At 31.1% G+C, this 14,729-nt stretch overlaps 1 protein-coding gene across 1 annotated transcript in view; it reads right to left on the bottom strand.

The window, feature by feature from the left end:
• Positions 1-12,286, bottom strand: part of LOC118193210 (uncharacterized) — an 85,174-nt gene extending 72,888 nt beyond the window's left edge. The window contains exon 1 of the mRNA XM_085808573.1: positions 11,991-12,286. Coding sequence (XP_085664699.1) covers positions 11,991-12,185 — 195 coding nt within the window. The 5' untranslated portion in view covers positions 12,186-12,286. The remainder of the gene's footprint in view (positions 1-11,990) is intronic.
• Between the last annotated feature and the right edge of the window lie 2,443 nt (positions 12,287-14,729).

The raw sequence follows: 14,729 nt of genomic DNA, 5'->3' as shown, positions 1-14,729 counted from the left end.
AATGCTAATTCATACTCAAAATGGCAGTCGTAAAAACACAAAATTACAGATTATAAAAATTAAGGACCTTCTGCTGATTTTGGCCGAAATTAAGGACTTTTAAGGACCAAAAATCGATTCAAAAATACTTAAGAACCGTACGAACTCTGCTTTATGAATGGATCAGGGTAGAGAGAGAATCATTTGTTTATTTGTTATCAGTTTTTTTAGAATTTCAGAAAACCCAGTCTTTCAATTATGCCTGAAATCCAATTTCTTCCTCAGTGTATGGTGCGAACCTGGAAAAATGGCAGACAAAGGCTGAAAAAGTGGCAAGTCAAATGGGTATTGTAGATTTTAAATGCAGTGATGGATAGCTTTCTGGATTTAAATCAAGGCACAGTATTTCTTATCAAACTGTATGTGGGCAAAGCTTTGACATAAATGAAGACATATGCACTAGTTTTAGTCAGAAATTGTCAGGGCTTTTCTCTACTTACCTGCCGAAAGATATATTTAATGCAAATGAAACTGCATTTTTTATTAAACAACATGGACAAACAAGACATTACATTTTAAAGAGGATGCATACATAGGAGGTAAAAGCAATAAACAGAGGATTACAGCTTTAGTTTGTACTAACTATGGATGAGAGAGAAAAAGCTTAAATTATTAGTGATTGGAAAGTCTAAGAATCCACTGTGTTTTAAAGGAATAAGAACATTACCAGTTGATTATGTTTCCAATACAACAGCATGGATGACACGAAACTTCATCAGTAACCGTTTAAAAGGAATAGGTAAACAGTTTTTGAGGGAAAGCCATAACATTTTCTAATTCGTGGATAACACAACCTTCCACAAGAGTTCCATACAGGATGAATATTTGCCGCAAAATACAACTGTGAAACTACAACCAATGGATCAAGGATCATCAAGAATCTTAAAACAAATTATTGTAAGAGACTTTTACAGCAAATAATTTTTTTTTTTTAGATTGCAGTGAAAACTACAACAGTACTCTGCTGATAGCTATAAATGGTCTATATGCTGCATGGGATGCTGCTACAGAAAGAACAACTAGTAATTGTTTTCGTCATGCTAAATTCATGCATGCCGAAGGGAATGATCATATCAAAGAATGTGATGATACTGCTTTTCCTGAATTCATAAAATGTAAATGTCATAACATTACTTTTCCTGATTATGTAAAGGTAGATGAAGACTTGGAGGTCTATAAAAAGCTGAGCAATGATGGCAATAAAAACTATCTAAGAAAATGAAAAAGAAAGACCTTATCTGATTCAGAACACAGTACAGAAACTGTTAAGCATCCTAAGGATCAAGCCATAATGGACTCTAGAAAAACTCTGAAAGCATTTAATCAGACTAAACCTTCTTCTGAAAATGAATTGATATGTTTTCTTCAAATCGCAAAGCTGGCTGAAAAATGTAGGCATAATAAACAAAACCAAACATGCATTTTACAATTTTTCCCAAAAGTATAACTCATATTTTTAATTAAAGTTTACTTTCTACTGTATATCTTCTGCTTCATTTTATGATTACGGTAGGTCTTTATTGCTTTTGAATACATTTAGATAGCTTAGTATAATATATTTTCTGGGGTTATACATACTAGATTTTTCTTCTTCAGCGAGACCCTTTTAAAGTTTGTAAGGTGTATTTTAATTTTATAACAGTTATTTTTAATTTTGAAGCCCTTTCAAATCTTGTTTCCCACTTACAACTCCCTACCAGAATAAAGTTTTAGAATCACATTGAATGTAAATGAGGTAGAAGGAGTATTTAAGGAAAGTTCAACTTACTTCGAGAAAGAGTGCTTAGGAGTCCTTAGTGGTGCATATTTGCCTTCTGGCTACTTTGTCCTTGAGTCTACTATGCTTGGCCGTATTGTACGTGCCTGTTGATAATCGCCAGCTAGTTTAATTTAAGGGCCAATTATGTTGGGTATTTGTGTCTAGCTTCAGCTAAGTCTGTTTAGTTTAGTATTAGATTAGTTTCATATTTTCTTATCCTGATTTAAAAACTTAAATGGAGGTTTTCCTGTAAGCCCAAGATGGAGCAATCTGTTATTATTTCTTTGAGTGAATAAAAGGAATTGAGAAGGGTTATAATATTTAACCCTTCTCAAGTCTGCAGCAACTATCAGAACTCAGCTATAATTTACTACTTAGTTCACTAGGTTCCTTAACATTATATCTAGACAAAGTATTGAAGAACATTATAAGTTATATATTTTCTCTTAACATTGGATAATTCGAACTCTTTTCCAAGAAACTTTGAGTTTGAATTAACAAGTATCTACTGTATATCAAGATTATTCTGAGTTATATGTAATTTTGAAAAAAAAAAAAAAAAAAAAATAGTGCAGTGTTAAACTGTACTTAAGTATTCTTTGAGGAAAAGATATACTTAAACAAATGCTTCAAATCTTGATTTTAAACTTTTTTTTACTTTACATTATGGTAACTTGGCGATTCTTTGGCGACCAACACCGCTACCTGCTAGTTTTGTTTTGGACGCCATTTTGTTTTCACAAAATAAAGGCATTTTTTTCTTTTCCTCAACATTTTTTCCAACAATCTGCTAGCTGAATTACGCTTATACTAGAACATTTATGGAACAAAAATGCTTAATCATGACGAAGATTAGGTGCGAAATTGGCAGAAAGTGCAGAATCGCAAACTGATTGCCGCGCTTTTAAGAATTGCACATACACAGTATCCATGTACACATCGACCTATTTCACTTAAAAAAACATTCCAGAATTTCACAAAAATGGCACTGAGCACACTCTTGACTTTATCTATGTACACATCGACCTATTTTCACTTAAAAAGTCAAAGAAAATTGACAAAAATCCAATTCTTCTTACTCTTGTAAAAAGCGCCAAACAAATAAGCGGGCGATTCTGCACTTTAGCAGCGAAATTGTTTTTAAGTGCTTATTAGCTAAAATGGCTGATCTTTGGAATATGGTAACTGGTAGTTTGGCGACATTTTGGAGGCAATAAAGGTTACTACCTAGGACTTTGGTAATAATGTGAGAAGTACTCAGTTCCAATTACGCATTATTTTGTGTGAGGGAAATGAGAGATCATGAGATATGTCATGTGACATTAATGGACGAATTACAGTTCTTTAATCGGAAAAGGGGGGAATCTGGAAATTTTGTATGTAGCTTTATTCTGTGTTGTGTGAAACAGTGTTGGTTAATTTTTGGATCCCATGGCCCTAACTAAAGTGAATTCGAAATGGGTATTTAGTGGGATTGAAAGGTGTAGTAATAAGTGTTTCTTTAAGGTTGTGCGAGATAGAAGTAAAGATGTTTTATCAAGTTATTTATTTTACCTGGTACCTTGCTGTGAACTATAAGTATGATTTTAAAGATCCTGAAACAGGCGCACATATACTTGCTTTTTATTTAGCGGAGGAAATAAGAAAAGTTTATCGGCCACGTAGTCAAGATTCTGAAGAAGATTAGGTAAGTTAGTATTTTTAATTATTTGAGGATATTATTTTTATGCATTGTTCTAAATGTAAGGAGTAAATAAAGTAATATGGTATTATTGGAAAATTGTTATTAGCAATGATTTAGTTTAAAGTAATTAGGATTGTAAGCTAATTTTTATTAATTTAATGTATGTGCTTATTTATATTTTAAGTAGTGTTTTTTAATTTAATTATATTTTAATTAAATGAGAGTTATTTTGTGAATTATATGTTTGTAGGAATTTGGTATATGTTTCAGTGGAAGTAAACGTGAAAGCCAATAATTTAAGTATTTGAAACTAAGTATTTGCAACCATTTTTAATGTTTGCGTTATGAATTTGTTGGTGACATTTATAATAGATAATTTAGAGGTAAAAGTTTTTGGATATTTTATTTATTTTATATGTGGAAATTTTCATCTTTGGAAAGGGTATATACTTTTTCGCGATCAGGTAATTTCATATATGTTCTTTTTACCGGATTTAAAGAATCACAAAATTTTCATGCATTTTCGTGAAATTTTTCTAACTTATGAGAAAAAAGCAGTGTACATGGATATAGTGAAGAGTGTGCGTAGTAATTTGGTATACGTTTCAGTTGAAGTAAACGTGCATGGAAATAATTTAAATATTTGACACTAAGTATTTGTAACCATTTCTAATGTTTGCGGTATGAATTCGTTGGTGACGTTTATAATATAATAGATAATTTAGAGGTAAAAGCTTTTGGATATTTTATTTATTTTATACTTGGAAATGTTCATCCTTGGAAAGGGTATATACTTTTTCGTGATCAGGTAATTTCATATATGTGCTTTTTACCGAGTTTAAAGATTCACAAAATTTTCATGCATTTTCGTGAAATTTTTGTAATTTATGAGAAAATAGCAGTGTAGATGGATAAAGTTAAGAGTGTGTGCAATGCCATTTTTGTGCAATTCTGGGACCTTTTTTTAAGTAAAAATAGGTCGACGTGTAAATGGTTTATGTGTATGTGCTATTCTGAAAAACGCGCAAAAAGTTTGTGATTGTGCACTTTTTCCCCAATTTTGCAGTTAATATTTGTCATGATTAAGCAGTTTTGTTACATAAAATTTCTAGCATAAGTGTAATTCGGCTAGTAGATTGTTGGAAAAAGTGTTCAGTAAATAAAAAGAAAAGAAACATGTCTTTACTTCGTGAAGACAAAATGGCGGCGGAAAAAAAAATAGAGGGTTGCTGTAGCAGAGGTGGTCGCCAAATTTTCGCCAAAAAATCGCCAAGTTACCATAATCCAAAGATCAACCGCTAAAATCACAATCAGAATTTTCCGAAAAATGTCACATTACATTTCTAATAATCTCTCATTTCTCTGAGACAAAATAATCTGTGATTCGAACTGTGTACTTCTCAGATTATTGGGAAAGTCCTAGCTAGTAACCTTTATCACCTTACCAAAATGTTGCCAAACTGCCTGTTACCATATTCTAAAGATTAGCCAAAATTAATTAAAAAAGTATCCCATTTTTGTTTGTAGTTGAAGGTATTTTAGCTTGCTTTCGATGCCTGAAAATATATTTTCTTATAGGAAAAATGTTACTTCTGCAAACTTCTAAATTTGTTATTAATTTTATACTAAAAAAAAAAAGGTGGACATATTCCTCAGTCAGTTAATCTTTGGATTAAGGTAACTGGGCGATTTTTTGGCGAAAATTTGGCAACCAACCCTGCTACAGCAACCTGCAGTTTTTGTTTGAACACCATTTTGTTTTCACGAAGTAAAGGCATTTTATTTTTTTTTTTTTTTACTCAACATTTCCAACATTTTTTCCCAACAATCTGCTAACCGAATTATGCTTATGCTATAACTTTTATGGAACAAAAATGCTTAACCATGACGAAGATTAGGTGCGAAATTGGGACAAAGTGCAGAATCGCCCACTGCTAGCCACGTTTTTACGAACTGCACATACACGGTATCATCCATGTACACGTCGACCTATTTTTCACTTTAAAAAACATCCCAGAATTGCACAAAAATGGCATTGCGCACACTCTTGACTATATCCATGTACACTGCTAAAGTCTTAGCTAGTATCCTTTATCGCCTTACCAAAATGTCGCCAAACTACCTGTTACCATATTCCAAAGATTAGCCCCTCAGTCCAACAGCTGTCTAAAAAAGTGCTGGCAAAAGAAGAATTTTCAACTTATCTTTAGAATATGGTAACTGGTAGTTTGGCGACATTTTGGAGGCAATAAAGGTTACTACCTAGGACTTTGGTAATAATGTGAGAAGTACTCAGTTCCGATTACGCATTATTTTGTGTGAGGGAAATGAGAGAGATCATGAGATATGTCATGTGACATTAATGGACAAATTACAGTTCTTTAATCGGAAAAGGGGGGAAATCTGGAAAAAATCGGGAAATTTTGTATTTAGCTTTATTCTGTGTTGTGTGAAACAGTGTTGGTTAATTTTTGGATCCCATGGTCGTATCTAAAGTGAATTCGAAATGGGTATTTAGTGGGATTGAAAAGGGAAGTAATAAGTGCTTTTTTAAGGTTGTGCGAGATAGAAGTAAAGATTGCTTATTAAGTTTTATTAAGTCTATTTGGAGGATGAAGGTTTTCAACATCTTCCTGTGAACTATAAGTATGATTTTAAACATCCTGAAACAGGCGCACATACGACTTTTTATTTAGCGGAGGAAATAAGAAAAGTGTATCCGCCACGTAATCAAGATTCTGAAGAAGATTAAGTAAGTTAGTATTTTTAATTATTTGAGGATATTATTTTTATGCAATGTTCTAAATGTAAGGAGTAAATAAAGTAATATGGTATTATTGGAAAATTGTTATTAGCAATGATTTAGTTTAAAGTAATTAGGATTGTAAGCTAATTTTTATTAATTTAATGTATGTGCTTATTTATATTTTAAGCAGTGTTTTTTAATTTAATTATATTTTAATTAAATGAGAGTTATTTTGTGAATTATATGTTTGTAGGAATTTGGTATACGTTTGAGTGGAAGTAAACGTGCATGGAAATAATTTAAATATTTGACACTAATTTAATGTTAGCAGTATGAATTCGTTGATTGCGTTTATAATATAATAGATAATTTAGAAGTAAAAGTTTTTGGATATTTTATTTATTTTATACGTGGAAATGTTCATCTTTGGAAAGGGTATATACTTTTTCACGATCAGGTAATTTCATATATGTTCTTTTTACTGGATTTAAAGATTAGAAAATTGTCATGCATTTTCGTGAAATTTTTCTAATTTATGGGAAAAAAGCAGTGTACATGGATATAGTGAAGAGTGAGCACAATGCCATTTTTGTGCAATTTTGGTATGTTTTTTTAAGTAAAAATAAGTCGACGTGTACATGGTTTAGTGATATTTTAATTAAATGATAGTTATTTTGTGAATTTTATGTTTGTAGGAATTTGGTATACGTTTCAGTTGAAGTAAACGTGCATGGAAATAATTGAAATATTTGACACTAATTATTTGTAACCATTTGAAATGTTTGCGGTATGAATTCGTTGGTGACATTTATAATAGATAATTTAGAGGTAAAAGTTTTTGGATATTTTATTTATTTTATACGTGGAAATGTTCATCTTTGGAAAGGGTATATAGTTTTTCGCGATTAGGTAATTTCATATATATTCTTTTTACCGGGTCTAAAGATTCACAAAATTTTCATGCATTTTCGTGAAATTTTTGTAATTTATGAGAAAAAAGCAGTGTACATGGATATAGTGAAGAGTGTGCGCAATGCCATTTTTGTGCAATTGTGGGATGTTTTTTCAAGTAAAAATAAGTCGACGTGTACATGTTTTATGTGTACGTGCTATTCTGAAAAACGCGCAAGGAGTTTGCGATTGTGCACTTTTTCCCAATTTTGCAGTTAATATTTGTCATGATTAAGCAGTTTTAATGCATAAAATTTCTAGCATGAGTGTAATTCGGCTAGTAGATTGTTGGAAAAAGTGTTCAGCAAATAAAAAGAAAAGAAACATGTCTTTACTTCATGAAGACAAAATGGCGGCGAAAAAAAATAGAGGGTTGCTGTAGTAGAGTTGGTCGCCAAATTTTTGCCAAAAAATCGCCAAGTTACCATAATCCAAAGATCAACCGAATTTCCAATAAGGCTTATTCTCTTAATGCCCCAACATGTTCCACTTCGGTTGATCTTTACATTATGGTAACTTGGCGTTTTTTTGGCGAAAATTTGGCGACCAACTCTCCTACAGCAACACTCTATTTTTTTTTTCCCACCGCCATTTTGTTTTCACGAAGTAAAGACATGTTTCTTTTCTTTTTATCTACTGAACACTTCTTTCAACAATCTACTAGCCGAATTACACTTATGCTAGAAATTTTATCTAACAAAACTGCTTAATCATGACAAATATTCACTGCAAAATTGGGAAAAAGTGTACAATACCATACTCCTTACGCGTTTTTCAAAATAACACATACACATAAACCATGTACACGCCGACTTATTTTTACTTAAAAAAACATCGCAGGATTGCACAAAAATTGCATTGCGCACACTCTTCACTATATCCATGTACACTGCTTTTTTCTCATAAATTAGAAAAATTTCACGAAAATACATGACAATTTTATCAATCTTTAAACCCAGTAAAAAGAACATATATGAAATTACCTGATCGCGAAAAAGTATTTACCCTTTCCAAATATGAACATTTCCACATATAAAATAAATAAAATATCCAAAAACTTTTACCTCTAAATCATCTATTACATTATACACGTCACCAACGAATTCATACCGCAAGCATTACAAATACTTAGTATCAAATATTAAAATTATTTCCATGCACGTTTACTTCAACTTAAACGTATACCAAATTCCTACAAACATAAAATTCACAAAATAACTATCATTTAATTAAAATATCACTAAACCATGTACACGTCGACTTATTTTTACTTAAAAAAACATCCCAGAATTGCACAAAAATGGCATTGCGCACACTCTTCACTATATCCATGTACACTGCTTTTTTCTCATAAATTAGAAAAATTTCATGAAAACACATGACAATTATCTCAGTCTTTAAACCCGCTAAAAAGAACATATATGAAATTAACTGATCGCGGAAAAGTATTTACCCTTTTCAAATCTGAACATTTCCACATATAAAATAAATAAAATATCCAAAAACTTTTACCTCTAAATCATCTATTATATTATAAACTTCACCAACGAATTCATACCGCAACCATTACAAATACTTAGTGTGAGATATTTAAATTATTTCCATGCACGTTTACTTCAACTTAAACGTATACCAAATTCCTACAAACATAAAATTCACAAAATAACTATCATTTAATTAAAATATAATTAAATTCAAAAACACTACTTAAAATATAAATGAGCACATACATTAAATTAATAAAAATTACCTTACAATCCTAATTACTTTAAACTAAATCATTGCTAATAACAATTTTCCCAATAATACCAAATTCCTTTACTTCCACCTCACATTTAGAACAATGCATAAAAATAATATCCTCAAATAATTAAAAATACTAACTTACCAAATCTTCTTCAGAATCTTGATTACGTGTCCGATAAACTTTTCTTTAGTTACGGCCATGGGATCCAAAAATTCACGAACACTGTTTCACACAACACAGAATAAACCAAATACAAAATTTCCAGATTTTTTGCCAATTTCCCCCCTTTTCCGATTCAAGAACCGTAATTCGTCCATTAATATCACATGACATATCCCATGATCTCTCATTTCCCTCACACAAAATAATGCGTAATCGGAACTGAGTACTGCTCACATTATTACCAAAGTCCCAGGTAGTAACCTTTATCGCCTCCAAAATGTCGCCAAACTACCAGTTACCATATTGTAAAGATCAACCTCAACTTCTTCTTTCTGCTCAAAACATATATTTCATCCACAATATTCCAGTTACATATATGATGTTTAGGTACTTTTCCGTTTCGCCGGCGCAAATCTCGCCAAGCAGACTTTGTTGGCGACAACATACAGTATACACATAAAAAATTTTAATTCTAAGAATTTTTTTTTTTTTTTTGAAGGCATAAACATTTTAATATGGTTTAAAATTTTGTAAAGAGCCAATAAATAAAGACAATAAATTTGTAAAAAGACTTTAATTTAAGAATTTTCTATGATTTCATGGTTCAAAATCCTGATTCGCCGGTTCGTATCACGTGACCCCAAGTGATCTCATCTCACGTAAACTACGCTACTATAATCTAATTCTCTCAGTAATTATCTACATTAATTTCAAATTAAATCTTAATTTGGAATACAAGTTTAAATGCAAGAATTATTTCAATTCGTACGAATAGCTTACTCAGAAATTATGTAAAACCGCAGTGCTTTACTTCTCTAGTGCATTCTCATTAGAATTGATGAATTTAACACTTGATTTCGCCTTCGGATGAGCGGTGTAATTGCGTTCTAATTGACTTAATTACCGTGAATTGTCTTAGGGGATAAAATTTAAATATCGTGTAAAAATTCTATATTATTGTATGCCAGTATTGAAAGAAACAATCTGATAAGAAATGGCTTCAACTTGTTTTGAAACTGAGGCGTAAAAGGTTACCAGCGAAGATATTCCATCTGGCATCAGTTAAACCATTATTGGCGACTTTATCGTTTGCGCCGGCAAATCGGAAAAGTACCGATGTTTATTTTGTCTGGATTACATACATTTTGCACTATTACTCCAACTTAAGTTTAATACAATATAAATTACTATAAAACTGCAGCAATGGGTAACAAAATGCTAATATGATGCTTTAAATTTAATAATACAGATATATATAATATAATATTTACTATCTCTAATAATGATGTTGGAAATGACAATTGTACAGACCACCAAAAAAGAAAATGTTATTTTTAGCAGATAAAAAGAGCAGTATCATTTAAAATATTATTCGGCAAAAACAGAAAAACCACCCACTCTTATACAATTAAACGTTAAAGCAATGATTCGAAAGATTGCAAAAACAAAATGTTGAAGTAGAAAATTAAGCTATGAATAATGCAAATATACTCAAGTCAAGACAGCTATCGTTAATTTGGTAAAAGTTTACAATTGGGTGCCCCTTGTTTCTTGGCGACTCTTTTTTTATGCCACCAGGAAGGTACAATTTCAAGATGGCCACTACACAAAACCAAAATAAGAAGTCAAAGAATTGCACAAACTCTGTGTCCATGTACACATCGATCTGTTTTCACTTCAAAAAACTTCCCAGAATTGCACAAACTAGGCATTGTGCACTGCCTTAAATTTGTCCATGTACACATCAATCTATTTTCATTTAAATAAAATCAGGAAGCTAAAACAAGCTTAAAACTATCATTGTAACCAGAAGTGAGGTTTCATCGGCAAAATTTTAAAAAAATTGTCGCTAATCGAAGGGGCACCCAATTCTACACTAGAGCCATTAATTCAAAACAATATAGAGCAACATTTGTCCTTTTAGACTAAATTTTTTTAAAAAATACTAACAATTATTAAACTATAATAGTATCAAGCAGTGTTACACACTTGGCTGGCTACTGAGCAATCCATTAAGATTCTAAACTTGCTATAACCAAGTCAAACTTAGACTGAATCTTTCATTTAAAAATTAACTAAATAGATATTAAAATTTACATTCAGAGTTTCCAATGATATGATATTACTGGTTACCTGCATAAATCTTCCAACTGATTCTGACTAGCTTTTAATGTATTTTAATACGTATAACATTCAAATTTTTCAAAATTACTTTTATTAAACAGGACACTTTATTTTCCCTCTCATTCTTTTTAAAAGCTTTCAAATAGTTACATTTTACATTTAACTACTCCAAAAATATAAGCCGGCCTAATTAAATGCTCGCTCCTAATAAATTTCATTAATCGTTAAAGCTTTCATTACCATATACAGATTCCCCATTTAAGAGAGCCCTAAAATCTGACAGAACTTTTTTTTTTTTTTTTAATAAGCATGTTTCTAATGGTTTTCACGAATTTTTACTGAAAGTAGATTAGTCATTATTCGCAAGTATTAGTTATCGCTAAATCGTAAAACTGTTGCTTAGTTGAAACATCTTAAACATAATTTCACCTTTGAAAATAGTCAAAAATGTTAAATAATCAGACCACATACATGTCAGTTTCCCAGTTTGCAATGAGGAATATCGTATAATGGAAGCATAGATTCTAGGTTCAGAAATTTTTCATACATTTATAGTGAAATACACAGAATAACTGAATCAAAGACTAAAAATATAGGTAAATAATAGAAGCCGGCACACGTGAGTTTAATTTAAAAGGCACAAACTTCACTGTAAATGATTCCAGATGGAAATTTCGAGTCTCAATACGTTTCTATGATTCTTCAATAAAATACCATAAAGTTACCATGTTCACGTGAGAAAATATTAACACAAGATCTGAACATTAAAATTAATTACCTTCTGAGTATCTTTTCCCTTTCTTTTTTTACTGTATTTTTTATCTTCTTCAATTCCATCAAAGCTGGGCGGCTGAACAGGAGATTTGAAACCGAAAGCATATACTATGAAAGCACATATAATCACAGCCACTATTGGAACAGCATATAAAGGATTTAATGCTTGTACAAACTCCATGTTAATAGAGTTAAACATGCTTACAGGTGTAAACCAAAATAAAGAAACAAATCTCAATCCAGATATCGTCTACCAAATTCAAGCTGACGTAAACGCGTCGACTGTAGTGTTGCCATTTTTAATAAAATACACGTTTGTAAATAAATGAGTTTCGCATTTGACAGTGGAGGAATGTACTTGCATTTACAAAATATATTTTAATAATGAAGTGAAGTATAATTATACTGTATATAAACATCTTTCCTATATTCTTAATCATGATGATAAAAATATACAACCAGCTGTATTTACAATAGCATGCATTTTTTTTTATTTATAAATTTTAAGGCAACGGTCAGTCTAAAGTCATCTTTAATATATAGAAAATTAAATTTGCAACTAAAATGATGCAGTTGTATTTTATAGTTTCACTTGTTTTTGCACCAGACTTATTCCAGTTTACTTCAGTTTCGTTCAATTATATTTTAACTGTTACAAAATTAAAAATTGTAATGGAATGGCTATAGAATGGCTTGGCTGTTGTAGACGGCGGCTGCAGACAGACGATTACAAAAGGGCTCGGCGAAGGTCGACAGAAGAAGCGCCGCATTTGATTGGACTATTTTTTATTATTCTTATTTTTTTCCTGTACTGCGAACTAAGCGGGGAAATTCCCTTTTCACTCAGTTATGTATGCAGTTCTTAGAGTAATGTAACGTTTTTCAGCTTGTGTGAGATATTCATATTAAATCTTTATATTAATAATCCCTGATGTGATTATTTAATTTGTAACCTGCACGTTGTAGCCCTGAGAGTTGCAACATTGGCTATGGAAATATAAATAATGTATTATACAAAATAATTTTCGATGCAGTTTATCTTTAGCTTGCCTAAAACTCAATTTCCTTTGATGGGATAATATTATTAAGGTTTTTTAATCAATGCAATTGTTGCCATCCTAATGCGTTTTGGCAAGTAATTTGCCATTCATTATATCCTCTGTCTTAAAATCGGAGCCTCGTCAATAGCAGATTGGAGTTCTACTTGGGTTTCAGCCTAGGAGAACGTGCTGGCAGCATGGCTGATTTTTTTTTTTTTTTCATGTTTAACGTGAGCATGAGTCAGTCTCCTTTAGAATGTCCTCCACGACGTCCACCCTCCCCTTAGACAGATAGCCCTTGTGGGTTTTCCATACTCAACTAATATTTAGATTCAGATAATGAATTTTCGCATTACTCGGATTTCGGAAGTTTCTAAACAATGTCGAATTGAGAATACTGATAAATGATAAAGTAAGTAATACTAACAAATATCGATTCACTTTTTTTCTTTCATATATATCTCTCATATTTTACATAAGATAATTATCCACAACTAAAGACCTTTTCAGCTCAACTGTAAATTCCTCCAAAAAATCTTAGCTAAGATTTCATCAAGTAATTTGGTATCGTTTACCCTTTTAAATACCAAATTTATACTTCAGAGTAGCATGATATGAAAGTTCCGTTTCTTAATCAACTCTCATAGCACCTAAGAGATTCAGACATTGGCATCACAAGCCGAAATCATAAATGCACTTCGACTTTTGAGGTACGATGCTTGGTTTGTACGCCACAGTGTAAATACCATTCACTGAACTCAGTATCTGAAAATTGCATAAATCAGAAAACATAACGTTGGTAAGTTTATTTTTGTGATTGTTACAATTAGGCCATACGTTTGCATAGTAGTTATAAAATATAAAATATTATATTAAATTAATATCTGAAAGGAAGTAATAAGGTTAAAAAATAACGTTATTATTTTTCTTGCAAAAATTGTTACACTTTGTACTTATAGAGTAATGAGCAATATAAATTGATATATTATAGATTATGAGTATTTGTAAATTCAAACCAGTTTTGTTATCTTGAATTATCAAAATTCACTTAGTGATTAAAAAAAGTATTTAACTTCTGTAAAGATGGTCGTTAATTAAAACAGAATTAATCTTGTGATTGTAGTTTTTTAATGTAAATTACTGTATTTAGTTGCACATACCATTAAGTACATAGTTTCGAAAGTATGCTATTGCATTCTTTTATGTAATTGCATTCTTTGACCTGTTCCCATGATTGATAAAATGTATTTTAATATTACTCTCTGCATACAGTATTATAAGAAATTCTGAGTTCTGTAAGTATTGTCATAGCCTTCGTAGGTTTTTTTTACTTTGGTGTTTGATTTATCACTATAAAATATTGTTATGTGCGTACAGGTTCGTAATGGATCGAATGCACACAGAACCAGTGAGAGTTTGATGAAATTTAGTTTTCCAAAAATACTTTACAGTTCTGGACATCTTCACAGAAAAGTATTCGCACAGCTTTTCTAAACATGATAGAACACAATCATCAGTAACCACCTAAGAAGAAAGTTGGACCATATGGTAAGCTAATCGGTGAATTTACCATTTAGGAGTTTAAGTACCAGTTGTACTTGAAACACGCTAGACTTCAAAGACATCCTATTTCGAAAACTAAGCTCATTCATCATTTAATTTAAATTATTGTAAAAAGAAAATTATTTTTGAATTCCATTAAA

The sequence above is a fragment of the Stegodyphus dumicola genome, chromosome X1 (genome assembly GCF_044657685.1).
Source record: "Stegodyphus dumicola isolate Sdum_Otavi_A_Nest chromosome X1, ASM4465768v1".
Lineage (NCBI taxonomy): Eukaryota > Metazoa > Arthropoda > Arachnida > Araneae > Eresidae > Stegodyphus > Stegodyphus dumicola.
Note: the sequence above shows the minus strand (reverse complement) of the source record. Positions and strands in the feature narration are given on the sequence as shown.